This window comes from Myotis daubentonii, chromosome 2, assembly GCF_963259705.1.
Source record: "Myotis daubentonii chromosome 2, mMyoDau2.1, whole genome shotgun sequence".
Taxonomy (NCBI): domain Eukaryota; kingdom Metazoa; phylum Chordata; class Mammalia; order Chiroptera; family Vespertilionidae; genus Myotis; species Myotis daubentonii.
Window position 1 is genome coordinate 63,900,541 of NC_081841.1, and position 22,335 is coordinate 63,922,875.

The 22,335-nt window shown below is 43.4% G+C and overlaps 1 protein-coding gene across 3 annotated transcripts in view; it reads left to right on the plus strand.

The window, feature by feature from the left end:
• The window catches only part of MSRB3 (methionine sulfoxide reductase B3), a 184,773-nt gene extending 167,125 nt beyond the window's left edge, over positions 1–17,648 (plus strand). For all 3 annotated transcript variants that reach the window (XM_059683513.1, XM_059683511.1, XM_059683512.1), the window contains 2 exons: positions 5,000–5,097; positions 14,499–17,648. In XM_059683513.1, the coding sequence (XP_059539496.1) occupies positions 5,000–5,097; positions 14,499–14,660 (260 nt within the window). In that variant the 3' untranslated portion in view covers positions 14,661–17,648. The remainder of the gene's footprint in view (positions 1–4,999; positions 5,098–14,498) is intronic.
• The last annotated feature ends 4,687 nt before the right edge of the window (positions 17,649–22,335 follow it).

Consider the following 22,335-nt stretch of genomic DNA (forward strand, 5'->3'; position numbering starts at 1 on the left):
CAGCGCCAAGAAGGTGAGCAAACATATTAAGAACCGTATGCTATATATGCCAGGTCCCTTGAAACAGCAAGGATGGACCGGCTCCCGGCAGCTTGAGGTAGTTAATAAGGTGAATTGTGTGAGATTAACACATTCTGGCTTCAGAGAAACGAAAAACTACACATTTTGAAATATGGTCGTGGCATTATAGAGCTGTGAGAATTGGTATACACATAAAAATATAGATCTGCAAATCTCCAGCAAGTCTAATCAAAACCATACTGAAATGTGTGCCCTCCGTATTAAACCATCACCCAGGCCTGAGTGGGATTTACTGTTTATTTTGCATTTGAAGATAACAAAATGTTTGTAATCACATTTCAATTCAATGAATTCTTTGGTCTTGGGTTCTTTCTGCTGTGTTCTACTGATGGTTCATGTAACCAACTTCCTGAGGTTTCTAAGTTTTTATTTGGGGGTTTAGGAGATGTAGGAGAAATGAAGGTGTATGGATAGCAATCCTTGGTAAATCAAGGTAGGAGAACCAGGGCCACATTTTCTAGACATGGTACAGATGGAATTGGTTTCAACTTGTTTATAATCTGTTGCTGGTTTTAACAAGTTCAAAGATTTTTTTGAAAGGAAATAGGAAAAAGTTGGGCTAGAGAGTTGACGAAGTTTTTCTCAGGAGGCAGTTGGAGTAAAACATTTAAAAATTGTCTGCCCTAGCCAGTTTGGCTCAGTGGATAGAGCGTCAGCCTGCAGACTGAACGATCCTAGGTTCAATTCTGGTCGAGGGTACATGCCTGGATTGTGGGCTTGGTCGCCAGTGGGGGGGATGCAGGAGACAGCCAATCAGTGATTCTCTCTCATCATTGATGTTTCTATCTCTCTCTTCCTCTCACTTCCTCTCTGACATCAATAAGAATATATTTTTAAAAATTGTCAATAGAACACTACTTGTGGAGAGCTGTGCCATTATTCAACTCTGGGCTCAAGCAGACTCAGAACAGCTTGAATTATGCCACATTATGAGTGAGAGGGAATGCTTCTTTCTACTGCAATTAAAAAAAATCATTCTAGTGTAGATGTTAGCAAGCACCCGGAATCTAGTGTTATAACTAACTGGATCACTTGCTCATACATATGAGATGCAAATGCATATAGTTTGGATTTGTTTCACATTTTACCAGCAGTATTGTTATGTCTGCATATTGATTTGGCCTGATGGTTGGATAAAATTTCAGCAGAACTGCCATATTCCAGCGTGTCTGCTTTAGTTGAAGTACTTGTATTTATTTGTCTCCAGAGATGAGAATTCTTTGAGGGGGGAAGCTATTTGTTGAATATAAGATATTCTTGATAATAATAGGTTAATATCTTTAAAAGTACAGTTTATAATGTAATATGCCCAAAGCCAGTCTCATCTAGTAGAAACAAAGGGATGTGTTGGGGGTGGGATGAGCCAACTGTTTATACAGGTTTTCAATCGGCTTTTATTTTAAAAAAGTGCATGGAATGCATCCAAAACTAATAATGTTTTGTTAGATGAGAAGACCAAAAGGGAAATCCTAAAGAAAGGAGGATGGATGATCTTTCTTTAATGTCAGAACTGACATAAACACCGCCCCCCTTTGCTCAAGATAGTTTTCTCAACAAGACCCAGATTGCTTCAGTCTTTGCCTATCATCCTTTGAAGCACTTTCCTTATTAGTAGGAGTGGGGGCAGGGTTTCCTTTGAGGATTTTTACAGCAGTGAAGAGTTCCTCCTTTAAATATTTTCACATGATGAGGGAATTCCGCTTTCAAAGTGCTGTCATCACATAGCTTCTCCGCCATGAGACACTTTATTCCTGCATGAAGGGCCTTCTTAGTTTGATTGTCAGTAAGGACTTACCTTTCTGATGGATTCCCTTTCTATAGAGCTGTGCTTTCTTGAGAGACCTAGCAGAAGAACTCGGCATTCTCTTGCATTAACCTCATTGGTGAAGTTGACCAGGATTCTCTTTTGAAATGTGTTCATCAGTTGGGGTTATAGTCCTCAGCATGGTTTCCCTTGTCAGTCTCTACTAATTAAGATTGGGCTGACAGGTTGAATATTCCATCTTGAAAACTACGTTACTAATATGGTGAAAAGGGACACTCTGAATTTGAAGGAGTTTCGAAATGTGCTATATTTTTAAGAGACTCTTACGATGTTTAAATAACACAATGGTAAGCAACAAATAATTCAAGTGCCGACAGTTTTCCTGGAAACATTGGATTCTTTTGAGAACCTCTATTCTGTTCTTGAATATAGTCTTCTGGAAAATTCTATAAGTATTTAATTCATGGTTACAAAATGTATAGCTGTATGGTTTACCAGCTCATTGGAAAGCAGTTTATTTCCCTGCCCAAAATCTTTAGTCAGCGATGATTCACAGTTGTTAGGAAAGAATTAGTATTAAGAAACCCCAAATAGAATGGGCAGTTTTCTCGACAGTATTGCCTAGGGGTGAACTTTTAAGTCTGTGTGGTGGTTCTAGATAAATGATTTGAAGCTTATCCATGTCCCAACCTCCATTGCATCATTTACATCATTACTGTTGGACTTGCCCTTTGAACAGTTTGGTCATTAAAAGGTGAGAAAATCAGTATTGTTTTGGATGCATTATCTGCATCTACCTCGAAGCTCCTAAGTGTAACAGTGTAACTCACCAACTAATCCAGACACAGCCTTAAACATATTTCTTAAAAACTGCCACCTCCTTCCTGCTAGAGTTCAAATTAATGAGCTCAGCCTTGCGCTGAGAAAGAAGGTGGATCAGGAGAGAGCCCTGCACTGAAGTCAGAATACCCATATTCTAGTTTTGGCCCTGGCACTACTGCTGTGTAACATTGGCGAATAACTTATCCTTCTGTTCTCCTCCCTCCCCCCAAATGCTGTAGGTGAGTGACCTAAATGATCTTCCTGTTTTTAACATTCTAAATAAATAATAAGCCTATTTCACCTACATAGAGAGGCTTCATTATAATGATTGAGCCAAGTTGCATACTCCAGTGAGAAACTGGCGTTGGTATTTCTTGATCTAGTTGGTCAATAAAGGAATATGATTATATTTTCTCTCTCCTGTGAATCTCTCTGAGGTAGCATAATTATTCATCCCATTTTTTTTGTTTAAGGCTCATTGGAAATCAAGTTAATAAACATTTCAGCTGTTGATGAGCCAGACTCTCTCTTTAGAGTGCTCACCACTGCGTCAGGGAGGAGGGCATGCAAACACATCACAAATACAGTGAGATGAGCAGAACAAGACGAGTTATATATGATTCAGGGTAGTATGAGAAATATATATATATTTCTGTACCTATTTTTAGTTCTAGAAATAGGAAAATGTATGTGGAGCGGGGACGGTGTAGAGGCAGCTTTATGGTAAACTAAAATCAAAACAGCACTCCTAATTCTTTACCTGTTTTCTATTGAATCAGTTATGTCCCCTCATAATATTAGTTGTCATAGACTGCAATCAAATGAATTATGACATGGGAGGTTACAAAATACAGAATGTTCTCTCTCTTTTCATAAATAAATTTTTTTTCAATGTCCTCAGGCATCACCATTAAATTCCTCTTTACTAGCTATTGGCACTTCAGTCACTGAACAGAGAACACCTAAATGTGTCAAGTAATCGTTATAAACCAAATACTTTCACCTATGTGAAATATGTTCAGATTCTCCCCAGAATTTAGACAATAGGGAAAATTGAGTTTTCTAGAGGATGCTGGTGTGTCTTAGCATAATTAAATTTAGGGGAATGTTATAAGTAGAAGGGTAAACTTTTCCTGGTGATTTGCAGTAATCTTGAACTCAGTCAAGGAACTAGAAAGTGTTCACAGTCTCAGGGTTAAATCTAGCGCTGACTATGAAAGCTATATTGTTGTGTTGTGGGGGATGGGGAGCTTGGGAGGGAGTTTCTTATAACATTTTGGCCTGAGCTAATTTGTTTTGTTTGAAACTGGAAATCATATTGTTAAAGTTTGCATTCTGTTTTCTTTCAATAGGTTTTTAAAAAGTTTCCTCCTTTCTGTAGGAATAAATTTGGCTTCTGAAAAAGAAAAAAAAATTGCACCAGCAATTCAACAACATTGCACCTCTTTCATCATTTTGGGGATGCAGGCTTCAGCTCAGTAACTCCCGACATATTTTCTGGAAACATGTAAAAACATGCCCATAAGTACTGAACATAAAACCTGACTTTACACTCATAAACATTTGTATAATCTTATGGTCCATAAGTACTGAACATAAAACCTGACTTTACACTCATAAACATTTGTACAATCTTATGGTCCATTTACCATTGAGTTTCTTAAAGCTGTGTGCATATTTTAAAAGTCATTAGAATAAATGAAAACTGGAACAAGATGCTATTTGAGAGAAGGTGCTACACAGAAATGCTGAAGAACACTGTTCTATGACTTCCTCCTATGAAATGAGCAATGAGCAAGCCTCCTGCCCCCCAAATAGATAGAAGCAGAGCTTTCCAGGTATCCCCATCCCAGAAAATTAAGTATTCCTTTTTTTGTATTTTAACCATCCAAACTAAGTGATGAAAAAGCATATTTCCCAAAGAAGCGTGGATAGTTGAAAAGTCAACCTCCAGACCCATTGGATTGTATGTTGGAAAATGGCATATTGTAAGGCTCATAGTGCTTCAGAGCCTTGCCCAGTGACCCTGAAGGTAAATGAGAGAGGAGAAAATGGTGAGAGAGAGCTTAATAAGTCCAGGGATGCTCTGGAAAACGACTAGATGGTCTAAGAATGTCTCATGAAACAGAAAAATCCCAATGCAACTGTAATCTGAGTGTGAGGAAAAGGTTCTTCTTAAAAAAGAGTTGCACTCTTGCAAAATATATTAGCCATCAACTTTTAACTTTTTTTTTTTCAAGTTGAAAAAGGTAAACATGATTCTTGCGTTCTAACCCAAGTCTTTGTTTCTCTCCTCTCTCTGGTTTGGGTCTTGTGCCGGCTCTGCCCCAGGTTGGCCTTCATTCCACGATGTGATCAGCTCTGAAGCAATCACACTCACCGATGACTTTTCCTACGGGATGCACAGGGTGGAGACGAGCTGCTCTCAGGTCAGTTCCCTCCCTCCCCTGAAACCCAGGGCCCATTCTGCATTGCACACACTCCCAAGATGCCTAGCTTTGCTAAATACAGCAACAAAGCCCAGTGAATGACAGTCTCAAAAGGAGCAGACAACCACAGCGAAGTCTCTATGAATCTTAAGGGTACCTGTCTGCATGTGTTTAGCAAGTCTAATTACATGCCAGTTATTGGCTTCAACATGATTAGACAAAATCATGGTAGGAAAAATCATTGTCAGTGGACTCAATAGAGTAAAGAATGGGCCATTCTTAGGACATATGAAGACTTCATTCCGTGGCCTTATGTCATCTGATGTTTAGGTCCTCCTCTCCCTGGGGTTGGTTCTGTGCACTCATTGTTCAGCCATCTTACCTCTAATGGTAATGATCTAAACACAGTGAACAGAGACCCCATAAACAGCTTTCTTTGGGTGGGTGTGAGGAGGGAGGGCGGAGACTGGCTGTAGGAAGAGGAAATTCAATGGTAGGCTGTATGAGTGCAGAGTGGGAACACGGGCTATGGTAATTTCTTCCCTGCTTCTCCAAGAATATAGACTGATCCTCATATCCAAGGATGTTCTAATTTGTTCCTTTTACTCTGCTCTTACCACATTTGCTCTTCTGGCTCCAAGAGAGCAAATGAGGAGGCAAAAATAGTTAACCTGTCATCCCAGTCAAAAGACTTGAATATGTGGATATCTGATGCTTAAAACTAGAGAGGTAGCTAGAACCTTCTTGCACACCAAGTGAGAGCAACCACACATGCTATTCTGCAGTAGGGAGTCCTGTTCTTATCTGCTTTAAGTGTAATGGAAAGTCTGAGTATTGTGGCACTGAAATTCATTGATACTACTGAGTATTTCGTTGGGGGATGTCTGTTGCATATATCAAAGGTAAAGGGGGCACAGTCAGACAGCTGTAATAGCAAAGTGATTGCCACATGGGCCTCCCTCAAAATTCTTCTACCTGCCCTTTAACCCCCTCCATCAGGCACAAGGGTTTTAGGGAGTAGGTGGCATATTTACTACCAAGTGGGGAGGGAGATTGGTTTGACCCTAACCATCTGATGAATTTCTGTTTTCATTTTTAAAAAAAATAAGGTTGGCAAGTTTACTGTCTTCAAATATGAGAGCTACTCTCTCTTTTGAAAAGCAGACTTCTTATTTTCCAGTCACATTTCACTTCAGTCTTGTTTCTCAAGTATGAATCTCTAAGCAAGAGAGTGGGACTTTGTGAAGCTCGTCTCACCTCCTGAGATTCTAACTTAATTGGTTGGGACAAGGCCTGAACATCAGCATTTTTAAAAGCCCCTCTGGCCCTAACCGGTTTGGCTCAGTGAATAGAGCGCCGGCCTGTGGACTGAAGGGTCCCAGGTTCGATTCTGGTCAAGGGCATGTACCTGGGTTGCGGGCACATCCCCAGTAGGGGGTGTGCAGGAGGCAGCTGATCGATGTTTCTCTCTCATAGATGTTTCTAGCTCTCTATCCCTCTCCCTTCCTCTTTGTAAAGAATCAATAAAATATATTTTAATAAAAAATAAATGAATAAAAGCCCCTCTGGTTAATACTCACAATAACCTTATTAGGTACATATTTTCATTCTCCTCATTTTACAGATGAGGAAATGGAGGCATAGGAGAACAATTACACTTGCATAAATTACATAGATTTAAGAGGCAGAACTGAGATTGATTTTGGGCACTTAGCGACAGAGCTCTTTATGGTGCTTAAATTGATAGAGATAGATAGATAGATAGATAGATAGATAGATAGATAGATAGATAGATGCACCATAAACAGTCACATTGAAATAAGAAAAAGAAATCCTATGATCCCCCAGCAGTTAGTTTAATTCAGTTCAGTTTTGAATCCAACTGAATTTTAATTGATATTTTTATAACTGCTGCTAAAACAAATTATGACTATCTACCCAGGAATCCAAAATATTTGACAAAATAGTAACTTGATAGGATGGCACATAGTAATTTATAATTTAGGCACATACATAATACTTAGTAAGCCTCTTAGTAAGGCTAATAGCTTTTATTTTTAAAAAATCTTTATTATTGAAAGTAAGTTAATAGCCCTTCCTTCCTTCCTTCCTTCCTTCCTTCCTTCCTTCCTTCCTTCCTTCCTTCCTTCCTCCCTCCCTCCCTCCCTCCCTCCCTCCCTCCCTCCCTCCCCCTTAAAGGCTGTTAAATGACTGTTATTCTCCTTTTTCACTTAGAGCCCACTTTCAAACATTGAGTCACATGAAAATTGAATAGAAAAGGTACAGAAAAAAGTAAGGCATAAGATAACTTTCCTGAAGGCCCTCCTCTCTGATGGCTTTGTGACTAATTCTTAAAATTCACAGTTGGAATAAACTTCTTCTTTCTCTGTGCCAGCCACAGAGGTAACACTAGTAGTAATAAAGAAAAGACCATGAAGGTGACCAAAGAGAAATGAAACTCACAAACTGCCAAAATTAGACAAACTTCATAGAAGGATGTCAAGCTAACCCAGCTGTTGCTCTCAGCCTCTGGTTAAAGGCCTTGGTGACGGTTACTGTAACAGTTGGGTGAAGAACTAACACTGGCCTGTTCCCTTTCAGCTTCTTTTCCCACCGCCTTTACTTCTCATATTTAAAACGTGGCGCTAGCTCAGTGGATAGAGTGTGGGCCTTCAGACTAAAGGGTCCCCAGGTTCCATTCCAGTCCGGGGTACATGCCTGGGTTGCAGGCTCGATCCCAGTAGGGGGCGTGCAGGAGGCAGCTGATCAATGATTCTCTCTCATCATTGATGTTTCTATCTCTGTCCCTCCCCCTTTCTCTCTGAAATCAATAAAAATGCTTAAAACACAAACAAACAAACAAATAAATGTGTTTGCCCCTTCTTAAATGAAAGCTTAAGTTTAAAGCGAAATAAGCCAGAGAAAGACAAGTATTACATGATCTCACTCATATGTAGGATCTAATGAACAAAATAAACTGATGAACAAAATATATCCAGAGACATAGAAGCATGGAACAGACTGCAGAATCTTGGAGGGAAGGTGGAGAAGGGTAGGCATTGGGAAGAGATCAACCAAAGAACTTGTATGCATATAAGCATAACCCATGGACACAGACAATAGGGTGGTGAAGGCCTCAGGGAGAAGGGTTGAGAGGGGGCCTAAAAGGGGCTAATGGGGCGGGGAGGGTAAGAAAGTTTTAAGTTTAAAGAGGGAAGGAAATTTGTTCCTCTAAGGCAGAGGTTCTCAACCTGTGGGTTGCGACCCCTTTGGAGGTCGAATGACCCTTTCACAGGGGTCGCCTAAGACCATCAGAAAACACATATATAATTACATATTGTTTTGTGGTTAATCACCATGCTTTAATTATGTTCAATTTTTAACAATGGAATTGGGGGTCACCACAACATGAGGAACTGTATTAAAGGGTCACGGCATTAGGAAGGTTGAGAACCACTGCTCTAAGGCATGTGTAAAAACACATGGTTTGCAAAGTAAGTTCCGTGTAGAAAATAATCGGGTTCCAACCCCCAAAATGTTTTCTGGATCCTTCCCCATGTGAACAGAGGAGGGGCCACCTGTCACCCAGGTGGAGTGTGAGCTTCCTGAATTAAAGGGTGCCGGTGCCTTTCACATCCAGTTCTTTGTCTTTTAATTTGTGTTTCACACACAAGTTTATTTTCCTTTTTTACATTTCCCTTTAGTTTTCTTTTTTCCATTTTTTTCATTCGTCCTTTTTATCTTGACTTGAAAAACACACACACCAAAACTGCTTTAATGGTTTCCATACCAGAGTAACCACTTGTATTTTACTTCCCAGTTTCTCATGCTCAACATGAGTTTTCATTATCAGTTTATCTTCTTTTGCCTTCAGTTCTTTCAGTTTATGTAGTCTCAGCTTCTACTCCCAACCTCTCCCATTCTTTTGTTTTGTTTTGCTTCCATTTTGATATGACAGGGCGTGGGAAACTCCTCTTTCTAAATATCTTGTTACATTTTTGAATTCACATGTCTTGTTCTTTCTCTGGACTGAATTGCATCGATGTTAGAGACTCTGTTAGAGGCTTGGAGCATCTCGTAGTAGACAGTCTCAGTTGGACCTATTATGAGAACTACTTCTTTCCTTGTAGTAAAGGTGCAGTATCTAAACATTACCGCCAACTTATACAAATGACCTGAACTTCCATGATGAAACTGGTAAACTCAACATGCCTGCCTGGCAATATGGCGATTTTTTTTGTTGTTGTTGTTTTTTTGTTCTGTTGGTTCCTGATTCTTTTTTTTTTTTTTTAATCTTCATTGAGGACATGCTTTAGAGAGAGGAAAGGAGAGGGAGAGGGAGAGGGAGAGGGAGAGAGAGAGAGAGAAACATTGATGTGAGAGAGAAACACCAATTGGTTGCCTCCTGTACCTACCCCAACTAGGGATCAAACTTACAACCTTTTAGTGTACGGGACGACTCTCCAACTAACTGAGCCATCCAGCCAGGGCTGGTCCCTAATTCTTCCTGTAATACTTAGGATTTTTTTTTTTAAACTGTGATATGGATCACACCATGCAGTGAATTAGGCCTCATACTTGGGTAGAAATTGCAAACATGTTGGGAGCTGTAACCTACCACCTCTTTATACTACATTGTATGTTTTCCCATGTGTCTAGTGACTTCTTAGGTAACAATATTTTAGTACAGTTTTATTGAGAAAGTTACGTTCAATTCAGCACTATCCTCATTTTTCATAGGAACATTGCAGTCAGGCCCTCCTATAAGGATTGCTGTGTGCAAAGCCTGGCTCACTGCTGGATCTTAGGTTGACAGCCTGGAAAACATCACCAGGGTTCCTGTTGAGGGAATAGGAGACACTGTTACTTATGTTCTGATTTCTGTGGCAACCACACTTGTTTTCTTTGACTATTCTACCTACTGAATTGAGGAGTTTTATTCCACTTAGCTCTTCCAAAGAGGATCTTTGTCTTAAATTTGCTCACTTTGGGTGGGCATATGCATCTTATTGCTGGCTATAGGAATTTCCTAACAATTTTCAGTTATAAAAATTTTTCCTTAATTTTACTTAATTTACAGTTTCCAGTTAATGATAAAGCACATTGCTTCTATTCCAGTGCACTGACCACTAGGAGTAATTGTCTGACCGCTTCTCCCTAATCCTCCAACCCCAGCCTGTTAATCAGTTTTTGCCAGGAGTTTAAATTTAGTGCAGAGGTAAGATTTGCAGGGTTTCTGCTGTAGTTCAGAGAAGTGAGGCCCTCCTGGAAAGGCTTCCTTCTTTAGATTAAAATTCTACATCTGAAACAAGTGGGAGACCAGTGAATCACAGAACTGTTTGTAATGATCTTTAAGGAAACCATCAGGACCCTGAGTTTACCCAAGGTGGAGTTTGTGACTGTTGCTTTTACTGCTTGAATCTATGGTAGAAACCCCCCCAAGTTTGTTTCAGATCATTATTAATTTCTCCTAACTCCAAATCAACGGAAAGGTAAATATCCACCAATGCAAAGTATTTTTCAAAAGTTTAGCAGTTTTTGGTAAAACCCCAAAGCTTATTAATCTTTTGCAGATGACAATCCATATATTGCTGATGATTAAAGATGCCCATGTGTTACCATGGGCTTGCAGACGCACAGCCCATCTCTCTTTTTCTTGATCTTTCAGTACAATCATAATGCCAAACTGGTGACTTTACCGTCATTTCCTTGGCAAAAGATTACTCTCGTAAGCACAGAGGAAAAGAGCCCTACTTACACACAAGTGTCTTCAATAACGGTGGGGCAAGCAGGATACTACTGGCATAGTAAATTGCCTTTCTTCTTACAACTCTTTTCTCCTTCCCATCCTGCCCCATGTGCCCAAGTGTAAAAGCACCGCTTTGAAACTACTTCATCTTGTAGATCAAACACGTAAGAGAAGATGACAATAATAAGGCCCCAAACATCCTAGGAATAGCTGGGAGAAAACCCTCCAGGACAGTTGGAAATACATCAGTGCGGAAGTATGCAGCGACGTGGCGCGCACTGCTCGTGTTTCTTATTGCACACGAGTGGGAACTGCAGTCAGACTTTAAGGAGTTCTGTTAAAATTGATGCTCAATCACTTTTCTTGGGGGGGGGGAGGGAAGTCCTTTCCCTGGGTTCTCTCCAGGTTCCCTAGTTGCCAGCTTTTCTGAGTGGGAGGCTTAGGTGATAAAGGATTCCTGTGGGAATTTTTAAAAGTTTCCTCTTGAACAATTACCTCCTGTTTCTTCAGAATGGGAGCTAGAAGAGTGATGGTTTGTATTTTACTTATAAAATACAGAAATCCATAATCATTTTAAAACAACCTTCAAAAAGCACACCAAAGATTCTACTCTGAAATAAATCATTAACAGCAGGTTTCTGAGATTTCTTCATCGGGCAACTAGTTTATTTCAGTTACAACCAGGTGTGCAGAGAGATCCCAACACATTGCCAGTTGGCTGGGGCCAGGGAGGCAGACCTTGCAGGCGGCTAAAGAAACAACGCATCACTGACAACTTCCATTCATCATCCCGGCTTCGGCCAGGGGTAGGAGCTGGAAAGAATGGTCTCCATGTGCGCTCTCGGGGAGGAGCCTTCAGGGCTTGCGCACTTTTAAAAGAAACCCGGCAGCCGTCTTTTATGTGAGACTGCATGTGCCTGGGGGGACACAGCCAGGGCACTGTCTGCTTAGGCTTCCCTCTTACAAATGGCCTCTCTGCTTTGCAGGCAGTGGGGGTGGACGGGCGTGTGGTGGCACAGATACAAATGGACACCTTGCTGCGCTTGGACATGTTGCTCCTTTCTCAGTGATCGGAGCTCGGTGTGACTCTTGCAGAATACCTGGTGGCAAGCACAGGGATGCCATCGGTCCATTTTCACACCTTTGCCGAGGATTTCTTACCCCTCCCCAACCCATTATAGGCGTTTGCAGATGATGTAATTGCTCTTCCTAGCCCCCCTCCCTGTGTCTTTTGCCTGGGACATCTAGGGACATCTAGAATCTGTGTTTTCCTTTCTGTTTAACCAAAAGCCTAGTTCCAGATTTAGCAAATGAAACTGCAGACCAGTAACCAGCTCAGTTCAGCAGATTAAATTACCCTAATCTGGAATTTTGACAAATGATTTGGGAAATGAGGACCCTACAAATACTCCCAAAGGCTTCAAGCCAGTCCTGATGGTGCTTCATTTCTGGAGGAAGGTAAATAGAACTGTTTTCTAAATATGTCCAGGAGATGATTCATAAAGGCAATATCGTTTATTTTGCCCAGATAGCTGTATTCACTCATTAAAAAAATAAAAACCTATCTGAGGCTTTTATGTGAAAAGTCCACCTCTCAGATGCCAAGTGATCAAAGCGCCGCGCGGCATGTGAGATCCGTAATTGTGCTCCCACGGCCACCGAGGGCACTGGCTCCTGCTGCCTGCACGCTGACTGTTCTGGCAGCAGAAATAGGTGTTTTCCTGTGTCCACTGGGGAAGCACATGGATTTTTTACCGGAGCATCTTAGCTGCTGATGCCTGAAAATTTGGCCTCAATTGTTTATAGAAAGGAAAAGCAATCTGAGCTGTCAGCCTTGATATTACCTAAACCTGCATAGAATGTGGTCAAATAATGCAAGATTTGTTTTGTAGGCCTGTTTCATATTTTCCAGGCAATAGATCAAATCAGTTCAGGGTTCATTTTTAGTTCTTTAACAAGCTGACGCAGTGTGCTGGCAGTAAAATAAGAATGCACTTTCACATGGAAGTGCCACAGAGACCAACTTGGTCTTTGTGCTGTTTATTAATAACCAGAGAACCCTCAAGAATTGAACTTAGCACTTTTGATGGGAAAACGGAGATTCTAGTTCTTTCTAGTGTAATGAGCACCATCTCCATTTGGTATCTTAGCCTTATTCCCTTGTCAATTCCTACTCTCTTTTTCTGCAATTTACAAGTGTTTTACACAACAAACAAGCCGTGAGAAGAGTGAATAAATCATCTATATGCCTTTTCTCCCAAGTTCTTCCCTAAGTCTTGACTCTTCCATATGTTGGAAATGCCCTCCCCTACATACCCACTCCTTGACTTCGTGTTCTTATACCAAAGTCGCCCCAGGAAAGCCACTCCTGACCACCACACCTAAAATGGCAGCCCTCAAACCTGACACTTTATATCACTGTTTTTTCTCCTCCGCCTTTATTTCCACGGCCACACTTGACCGTTTCTTTGGGCCCGGATTGTCTGTCTCTCCCGCTGGAATGTAAGCTCCATGAGGCCAAGGATCGTCCTGTATCTGAGATTTCTTCATCGGGCAACTAGTTTACTTCAGCAGGCGCTCCATATAGATTTATCAAGTGAATGAATGGAAGTCATTGGCCCCAGGCTTTGGTTTCTTTGTTACGTGATGAATGATGTGTTTTCACAGCCTGTTTGAATGCGGTGCACTAAGGTCTCCATAGCCTTCACCCCCGTCCCTGCTGACAAAGGTCTGAGTGTGGCCTATACCGTGGTCTCCTGGAGTCAGACTCAGCGTCAGGGCCGGCAGTGCAAAGCTTCACTCAGTGAGCCAGCCTTTTTTTGAGACATTTTCTCTGGGCTGAGTTTCCCTTAAACACCATCAAAATCAACCTTCCCTCCCATCTCTGTCTGGATTCTGTGCCTCTTCTCCTTCCCCAGCCTTTTGGAGGGTCAGTAGCATGGATTTGAGCTAAACAGCTCATTCCTTCTTCACATAATAATGCAGTTCGTGCGAGCAAAGAAGCCAGCGTGGCACTCCATCTATGGGAAGCCAGGAAACGAGATTGTGCGGGTTGGCGACGTTTGCATTCGCCACACTTGCAGTCCTGGCGCCCGGGACAAAGGCATTGAGCCTCGTCATTGCTTTGCTGGGTTCTGAGAACATCCCGTGCTGCTCTGATGTTAAGTTTTACTGCCCATGAAGGCAAACATCACCTCCGTCACGGCCAGTTAAACAGTATCTTTTACAGTGGACTTCTGCATATCTGAAACCCACCCATCCAAAGCCAAAAGTAATGCCGGGGGGGGGGGGGGGCGGGGGGAGAGATTTTATTCTGCCATGTTTCTTACAAGAGGAGATCAAGGGTCAACTCAATTCATAAAATTACTGCAGTCATTTTTCAGCTGGCTGAGAGACTTCACAGATCAAAAAATACAGTGGCTCCTAAATGATTTCTGATATGCACAATTCTAGTGTTTTTTCTTCTCAGCATGTGGTGCAGAGCCTGCCAGAAACCATCTTTGCAGCTATTGACAGGCGGATTAGAAATCATCCGCGATGGTTTCCATCGTTTCTCTACAGGCTGGTCATCCATTTAAACTGCTTAATGCGAGTTCCTCTCAAAGCCTGCTTTGTCCACGCTCTTCCCTTACATGTTGCTCTTCTCTTTCAGTGCGGTGCTCACCTTGGGCACATTTTTGATGACGGGCCCCGTCCAACCGGCAAAAGATACTGCATCAACTCGGCCTCCTTGTCTTTCGCACCTGCAGAGAGCGCCGCCGCCGGGGGTCCTGGGGCCGGCAGCCCCGCCCAGGCGGACAAGGCGGAGCTGTAGAGTCCGGGGCCGCGAGGGAGACAAGTGTACTTAATGCACAGCTTATTAACAGAATTCAGAATTGTCTATCTTAGATATATTTTTTTCAAAAAAAAAAAAATACAGGGGCAGTTTTGTGCTATTGATATATTTCTTCTTTTGCTTAAACAGAGGCCCTAGCCACCAATGTATTTTGCTATTGACTAGATCCGGAACTGTTTATAACTTTAGCGAGCCGAGACAGCTTTGGGAAACGTCTTCACAAGCCACTTCAGTACCATTGGGCATAATTTTCCTCACCACATAGCTCCTTCTGAGATTTGTCTCCCCCGACGTCAGAGGCACCAGTGCTTGGTCTTGGAACGTGAAAGTGGAGAGCTCCGGGCGGGCGCTGCAGGGACGGAGCCGAGTGCAGGAGCAGGGAGAGACCTGTGAGACACATGGCCCGGCATTGCACAGATAAGGATGGAGTGATGTCTCCCGAGACTTCTTAGCTTTGTGGACTGTTTGAGCTGAGGTCGTTTATTCTCACTAAAAGGGTGTGAAGGTCTAAAGTCTTTCCTTATGTTAAATTGTTGCCAGATCTGAGGGGGCGCAAGGAGCGTTGTGGCAGAGAAGTAAACATTACCTCACGGTGAGGCCTTTATTTTATTTTCCATTGAAAACTTTGGAATGTACGACAACTGTAAAACACGGAGCCCCGTTTTGCCCAGAGTTCACAAAGGAGAACACCTGCCCTGGCCCTGTAGAAGTCCGTCCTGCACACCTAATACCAGCTGGGTCTGGAAGGGCATGCTGGTGAACTCCACTGTGCAACCTGCAGTGTCGGGAACAAGCACTTGCCAGGCAGCAGAAACGAGAGAGCAGAGGAGACCAAAGAGCACGTCCTGGGGCCCAAGTAGCCAGCATTCTGCGGAAGAGCTGACGGGGTCCTGCGCGTAGCCAACAGCACCCAAAGGGAGGGACTCTGTGCACAGGTTCAGGTGAACTCTGGAGCGAGGGCGGGAGTTAACATAGGAATAGCCAGGAGTTGAGTCTCACCCTTGACACTGATCTGTCGTGTGCCTCCTCTTCATGTATAAACCGAGACATACAACATTTGTAAAATAATTGACACTCTCAGGGCAACATTACTATCTTGCCACACAGTGAAGATCAGTGTGGCGAAATTAAACTGATCTGGTTCTAATAGCCCACGAGGCTGAAACCCAGGCATTTGAAATGGAAAGAAGCATAGAGAGGAGGCTGACTTAGCTGATTGGTATGGAAGCAGTTGGGCTAAGAGCCAGAAATGTTTTCTTTGTAGCAGTGTGGCTGCTTTTACTCGGAGGAGCCCCACTCAGCTGCTGTAGAACATGTAGGCTGGTGGGATGGATGTCATTGTGCACGGAGGTGAGCCGTGCCGATACAAGTTGGTGTCGCCGCCACCGGGTGCGCAGGTACAGTTTTTATGGCTGATCTATTTTGTCCCTGTAGCCTTGAACACTAATCCTGAAATGTAGTTTTTGGAAAAATATTATTTTTGTAAATCTTTGAAAACATGAAAATTGACATCTTTTCTTATATGCACCACGACAAAAATAAGAGAGAGGGACACCTGACAGTTTTAGAGAAAAAATGAGAAATTAAAATGAAAAGTTGTGACAAATCGAGATGTCAGTGTGGTCACGTCTGCATTCTTCTATGTCTCCACCGGCATCCTGGGGAGGCCCTGACGTCCTGGTGTGGCTCCTGGTCCTCGAGGCCTCAGCTTCGCAATCCCGGATAAGTTACGCTCGGCTCCCCTCACTGCCAGGTGTTTCCCCTCGGGCCAGGGTCGCTGGGGGAATTTGCAGGTTTCACTCCCCTGTCGACATGAGATATAAAATTTAAGATCATTGAAGCCTCAGCATCCAGACAGTCTTAGAAGCTGTTCCCAACCTCACAGAGGGAGCCCCAACATTATCCAGTGACCCAACGAGCCCATGTGGAGTCGGCCAAAGAAGTGGGTCTCCCCAGACATCTCCTGCCACAGTGTGAGTCTGTCCTTTGGGGGGTCCACGCAGCACTTCTCACATCCCCCGAGTTAGGTGCGGTGGCCTGCCCCGGGGTCCCTTGGACACGAGCCACAGTGTTGGGCTAGACGAGGAAAGATAAACGAGGGGCTTCTTTCCTCTCCCCGGGGACTCTGGGTTCTTACTGTTCCTTCATTTTTATTGTAGGGCTTAACATTTCCCTCAGAAAACTCTGTTTCTAATCCTTAGTCTTTGTTTCTTGGGAAGCCAGTTTTTATTCTACCACATTTCCCAGCATCAACTTTAAGAAAAATGTAGCATCCATCGAGAGAAAAAAAAAAAAGTGGGGTGTATGCATGTGGTTTGATTCCAGATTGCTTTTGAGTTTAAGTGGTATCAAATTTCAGTATATTTCTGTCTTATGTTAAGGAAATATATTACTAAAATGTCAGTGAGCAATAATGTCAGCTGTCGAGCACTGGATTTATTTTTGCAGGATATGGAGTGCAATGAACTGAGTCAATATGGCGAGGTGTATGTGATCTGTGGGAGTTATGCCATTTAGCAGAGGAAACGCGGGGACTTTCCCTCTCTGCCCCGGCCCTGGCTGTGCCGTTAGGAGACGCAGACTTCTGCCGTGTGTACAGAGTATGCCCAGACAATCATGCCGAACAGCTCTGAAGAAAGCAGCAGTATATATCGTATCAGAGAACATTTCTATGTGTTTTAACTTTGCACTTCTTAGATGCATTCACATTCCTAATGCAAATAACATAGTAATTTAAAAGCCTCTCCGGGTTAACGGAATTGAAAATGTCTTGCTTTAAATACAGAATACAGTGGATTACCATTGGTTCAGAAGGATAGGTATTCTTTTTGCCTTAGATAGCTTTGTAATAACTTTTTCTCAAACAATTTAAAACTTTTGAAAATGATGTGAAATTTTCATTAAAAAAATCCTTTCCTATGTTTATTGTATACAATAATTATGCAATAAAATTTCTTGACAAAAGTGTTTTCTTGTCTGATTCCTAGACTCCTCATTTTCAGCACAGATACATGGACCATCCATTGGAGTTTGCAGTAGGCTGCCCTGCTGACCTCCTTGCCTGGCTGACGAGCCTGTGTTTTGCATAGAGGACCTTTTACCTGTGTGGCCTGTGCGAGCTGGGGCGCTCAGTATCGGGTGCAGTCCCAGAGCCCAGGAAAGGCCTCCGGGGACTCGGAAGATGGGAGGAAAGGAAACACTTGCAGAACTACTCCACCTTCACCTCACCTCAACAGAAACTTCAGCAGCTTGGTCTATGTGTTCCTGCTTCAAATATGGACTTTGGGGAGTTTCATCCTGATAGAACTCTATGGATAAAAATACAGGAGTGATACCAGGCTGATGCCTAGGTTTCCGTTAAAGAATTTGACAGGAAACTTACACTCTTCTCAAGAATTGGTCTCTAAGGAAATGCATTAGGAGCTGCCCATTGCTCACAGATGAATTTACCTTTAAAATCATCTCTGCAGAAGAGTTTCTGTACACAGTCAGGCATCACATAATGTTTAGATTAACGATGTGATGACGACCCCACAAGAGGGTCCCACACCAAACGTGTGGTCCCCAGACTGCAGCATCAGTATCACCTAAAAAATTGCTGCTAATACAGGTGTTCAGGCCTCTCCCACTCACTGCACCAGGAGTTCTGGGTTGGGGCCTTTGCAGTTGGTGCTTTAGCAAGCCTGCCATGCGATTCTGGTTCTCGTTCAAGTTTGAGAACCGCTGCCTTGGAACTTCTAGTGATAAAAATTCAATTAATGCTCATTTTAAAAGCATTTCTATCTGACCGCCCCCTCCCCCCAAAGGCCTGATTTGTCATCACTGGTTGTCTTGCTGTAGAGATGATCAGTTTTCCCAAAGCTTCATGTCTTTCAGTTCTTCTTGCCCTTCGCCGCTGTCTGTCCTGATGCCTCGTCAAGGAGCACCGCCTTAACTCCTAGTAGTGTTTCTGGGTTTACTGCAGGCTGCCTGGGGGTGCTCAGCTGCCTCTCTAAACTGCTGGGTGTCCGCGGCAGGGTTCACCTCAGCAATTCCAAGAATTAGAGAACAGATCTACATTGCAACCCCATACGTACAGACAGGGTGAGCCAGGAACATATGGAGAGAGAGCTGTCACAGCCACAGAGCTCCGGTGTAACCTTAGGGCTGTTCAGTAAGGTTTTCATGACCCACATAGGGTGTGAGAGCTCCGCCCATAGGCCCTCCGGATTCCTGTCTTGGTTAAGATCTCTACGATAAATGTAGATGTTTCCCCTTTTGCTAGAGCTCTTTCTCTGAAAGCATTGCTGATCAGCGGTCAAATCCTCTCATTTCAGCGGCCTTTTGTCCCTCAGTACTCAGAAAGATCTCTTCTGGGTGAGTCGGCTAACGTTGGAGGGAAGGTGCATGGACTGGAACTGCTCCTGTGTAGGCTCCACAGGCAACAGGCACAGAGCTGAACAACAAGAAGAACATAGAGCCAAATTAAAAACAACGTAACAAACTTAGTCTGTACGATTCCAAACCAGGAGCTCAAACCTGCAAGTAGTGAAATAAGGGGTCATTATTGTCTTGGACAGATTGAAGCTCTTGATGACAGATCCAGCAACTGGAGAGGTTTCCCCTTTCACAGTAGATTGGGAAATGTGGACCAGGGCATTTTCCTTCTAAGAAAGACAAAGGGAACGAAAGTAAGAAGCAATAGTAAGACAAGGTTGTGCAGGCCTGGGCTGCTGGTTTGGGGAAAACTGTGTCCTTCAGATGCCACATGCTTCTGTGTGCAGTTCTGGTCAGAGTTCGGGGACGACACCTCTTTAGGTGTGATGCATGAATTCAAAAGTCTACTCCCATTTTACTCTTCAAATATGCACCACCTTTGAACCAGGAGAAATCAGCATTACCCAGGGGAGTCTCCTGCAGATCATTACGGGAGTGATTCTTCAGCGTTAAGAAGTGGTGAGGAGCTTCGTCAGTGTCATGTGAGGAGAGTCAATCTATGAACCAGGAGGTCACGGTTCGATTCCTGGTCAGTGCACATGCCCAGGTTGCAGGCTCGATCCCCAGTGTGAGGCCTGCAGGAGGCAGCCGATCAATGATTCTCTCTCATCATTGATGTTTCTACCTCTCTCTCCCTCCTCCTACCTCTCTGAAATCAATAAAAAAAAATATATATTTTTAAAAAAGGGCTTCATAGGAGGGAAGGTGACTCACTGAAAGATGCTTGTTGTGGTGAGAATCCAGGCGGGCTCTTAGGGCATGGGGTGCAGAGATGGTTAAAGGGGATCCCAAAACAATTTCCTTTGTGGTCTTAACCAAAAGGGCTGTGGCAGTAACGGCTCCAGCAAGGGAGCTATCCTGAGCCACAGGGCCCGGTTGCTGCCTGTAATACCCTATGCGCCTATCGTGGTGCCCATGTTTCTGGGATATCCAAGAGCAGATGGGTCCATTAAACTCTCCTGTGAGGCTTAAAAGGCCATGTCGTCCCCATAGAATTGGGTTGGGACTGTCATTATTCAGTAAAACATACAGAGGTGTTTGCCACAAGACAGGGATTTGGGATTCGGTTTCGCAGTAGCCCAAGAAAGCCTCACAGATGCTGTTTAGGGTTGGGCCCCGGGAACTTTAGGACCAGGAAGCCTGCTAGGGTCCCGCTGCAATCCTTGTTCTGGTACCGGATGCCCCACACATGGAATCTGGGTTCAGACAAGCTGATTTTTCTTTAGAGTTTTTCTTTCCTTTAAGGCTACACATTCTGAAAGGTAGATGCTATCTTGCTGTGAGAAGACCTGGGAGGAAGAGAAAGAAACAAACCACGGGCGTATTGCAACAAAGGAAAACCTTGAGAGAAAGTTACATCGTCCAAACAGCCTCAAGATTTGTGAGAAATAGGAAGGGCTCTCAGCAGAATCCTGAAGGATTACTGTCCAGGTGCACTGTTTCCCTTCCCAAGTGACGGCACGAAGGTATTGGCTAGCTCCATCCCTGGAATGTTAAATAATGCACCGCATAAATCAATTACGTGAAGAATTTGTTTCCAGCTGGGAACAAGCTCGTAGTGTGTGAGGGTTAGGAACAACGGGGTGTGGAGGGATAACAAGGCTGTTTATTGCTCAGAGGTCCTGGTCCTGCACAAACCTCCATCCTCGGCCTTGGGTTTCTCATAGGTAAGATTGGAGGGACGAGGGCCTTGAGCTCTGTAGTCTATTATGGGCTTACCTTGAAGGACCCCTTGACTGATGGGAGATTGAGTAATCTGGGAAGGGGTTTTGAGGGATCTATTTGATCTTACGAGGCGGTGCGCTGCGAGTTTTGCAAGTGCCCGGTGGAGGTTTTGCCCACAAAGAGGATGGCAGCTGGTCCCGTAGGAACCAATGATCAGCGGTCCAGAGCCAGTTACAGTGCTGCCAGAAAAAGAAGTGCCTCTTCGTTCACCTGATTGGCTATTTTGAGAGCTACTGGCAAGTTTTAGGATTATTTTCCCCCGTCAGGAGAAAGAAATTTTGGCATGATACTTCTCTAGGAAGTCTCAGACTAATAAATAAGTAGGGGCAGAAGCACTAAGGGACTAAGAAATTATCTCTCAAAGGTCCTAAATAAAAAGGCATGGTTCAGAGACAGAAACCTGTGGAGGTGTTTGAAGTCCCCACTATCTGGACTGTGTATCACCTGGAGGAGGGGCCGCAGACGTCGCAGCGGGGTTAGCACTGAGTGGAGCTCCGGTGTCCAGAGGACAGAGATTTCTTCCCAACTCGGAGAAGAGTTTCTCTGAGCCGGTGAAGAGGGGGAACTGGGGGAGCCCCTGTAGTTCCTCGGGGCCCCGCCATTGGGACGAGGAAGGCCTTGGGAAGGCTGGCTAGGAGGCTGAGGCCTCCTGAAGTGCTTAACCCTGTGACAGCCTCTTTTCCAGCATGCTGACTCTTCGCAATACCAGCAGAAGCAAGGAGACTTTGGGTTTTGTAGAGGGGGCTTCATTTGCCAGGGCTGAAAATTAAAAATCTTCATGGTCTTACTTCTGGTGGCTCATCTAGGGTACAAGCAAGCTTATTTACCAAATTAACCCAATCTAGAGTGGACATGGTTTCCCATTCCATCCTGGTTCTTTTAACTAAAAGGGGAAAGTCTCAGTTCAGCCCATTAATAAACGCAGAGTTAAAGGCTACTCGAGTAGAATCCACATCTGGAGGAATACCAGAATTTTTTAAAAAAATATGAACTTGATTATAATAGATCTGTCAGACTTTTGTGAGCAGGTCTGAATTTTGTCCTGATCAACAGGCTTTAGAAAGGCTCAGTAGAGATCTGAAGTGACTTTTCTAGCATTTTCCTCAAAATCAGAATTTGTTTTTAAAAAAATCTGTTTGGGATCTTCCCATTGGGCAAGCCTCATACAATGCCAAGTCAGGCCTTCACCAACTAGCATATGAACTAGCTGATGTGAATTAGAAAACCCAGGCTGGTAGGTCTGGAAAATTATGTTAATTTCTTCAACAAATCTGTAAGGATCCTCAGTTACCTTAGAAAATTCTTTGTTGTTGATAATCCTCACTGGAGGATATTTTTTCCACTGATTTTTAGAGAGAATGAAGGGAGGGAGGGATGGGGAGGAAAGATAGATAGATAGAGAGAGAGAAAGAGAGAGAGAGACATCAATGTGAGAGACACACATCAATTGGTT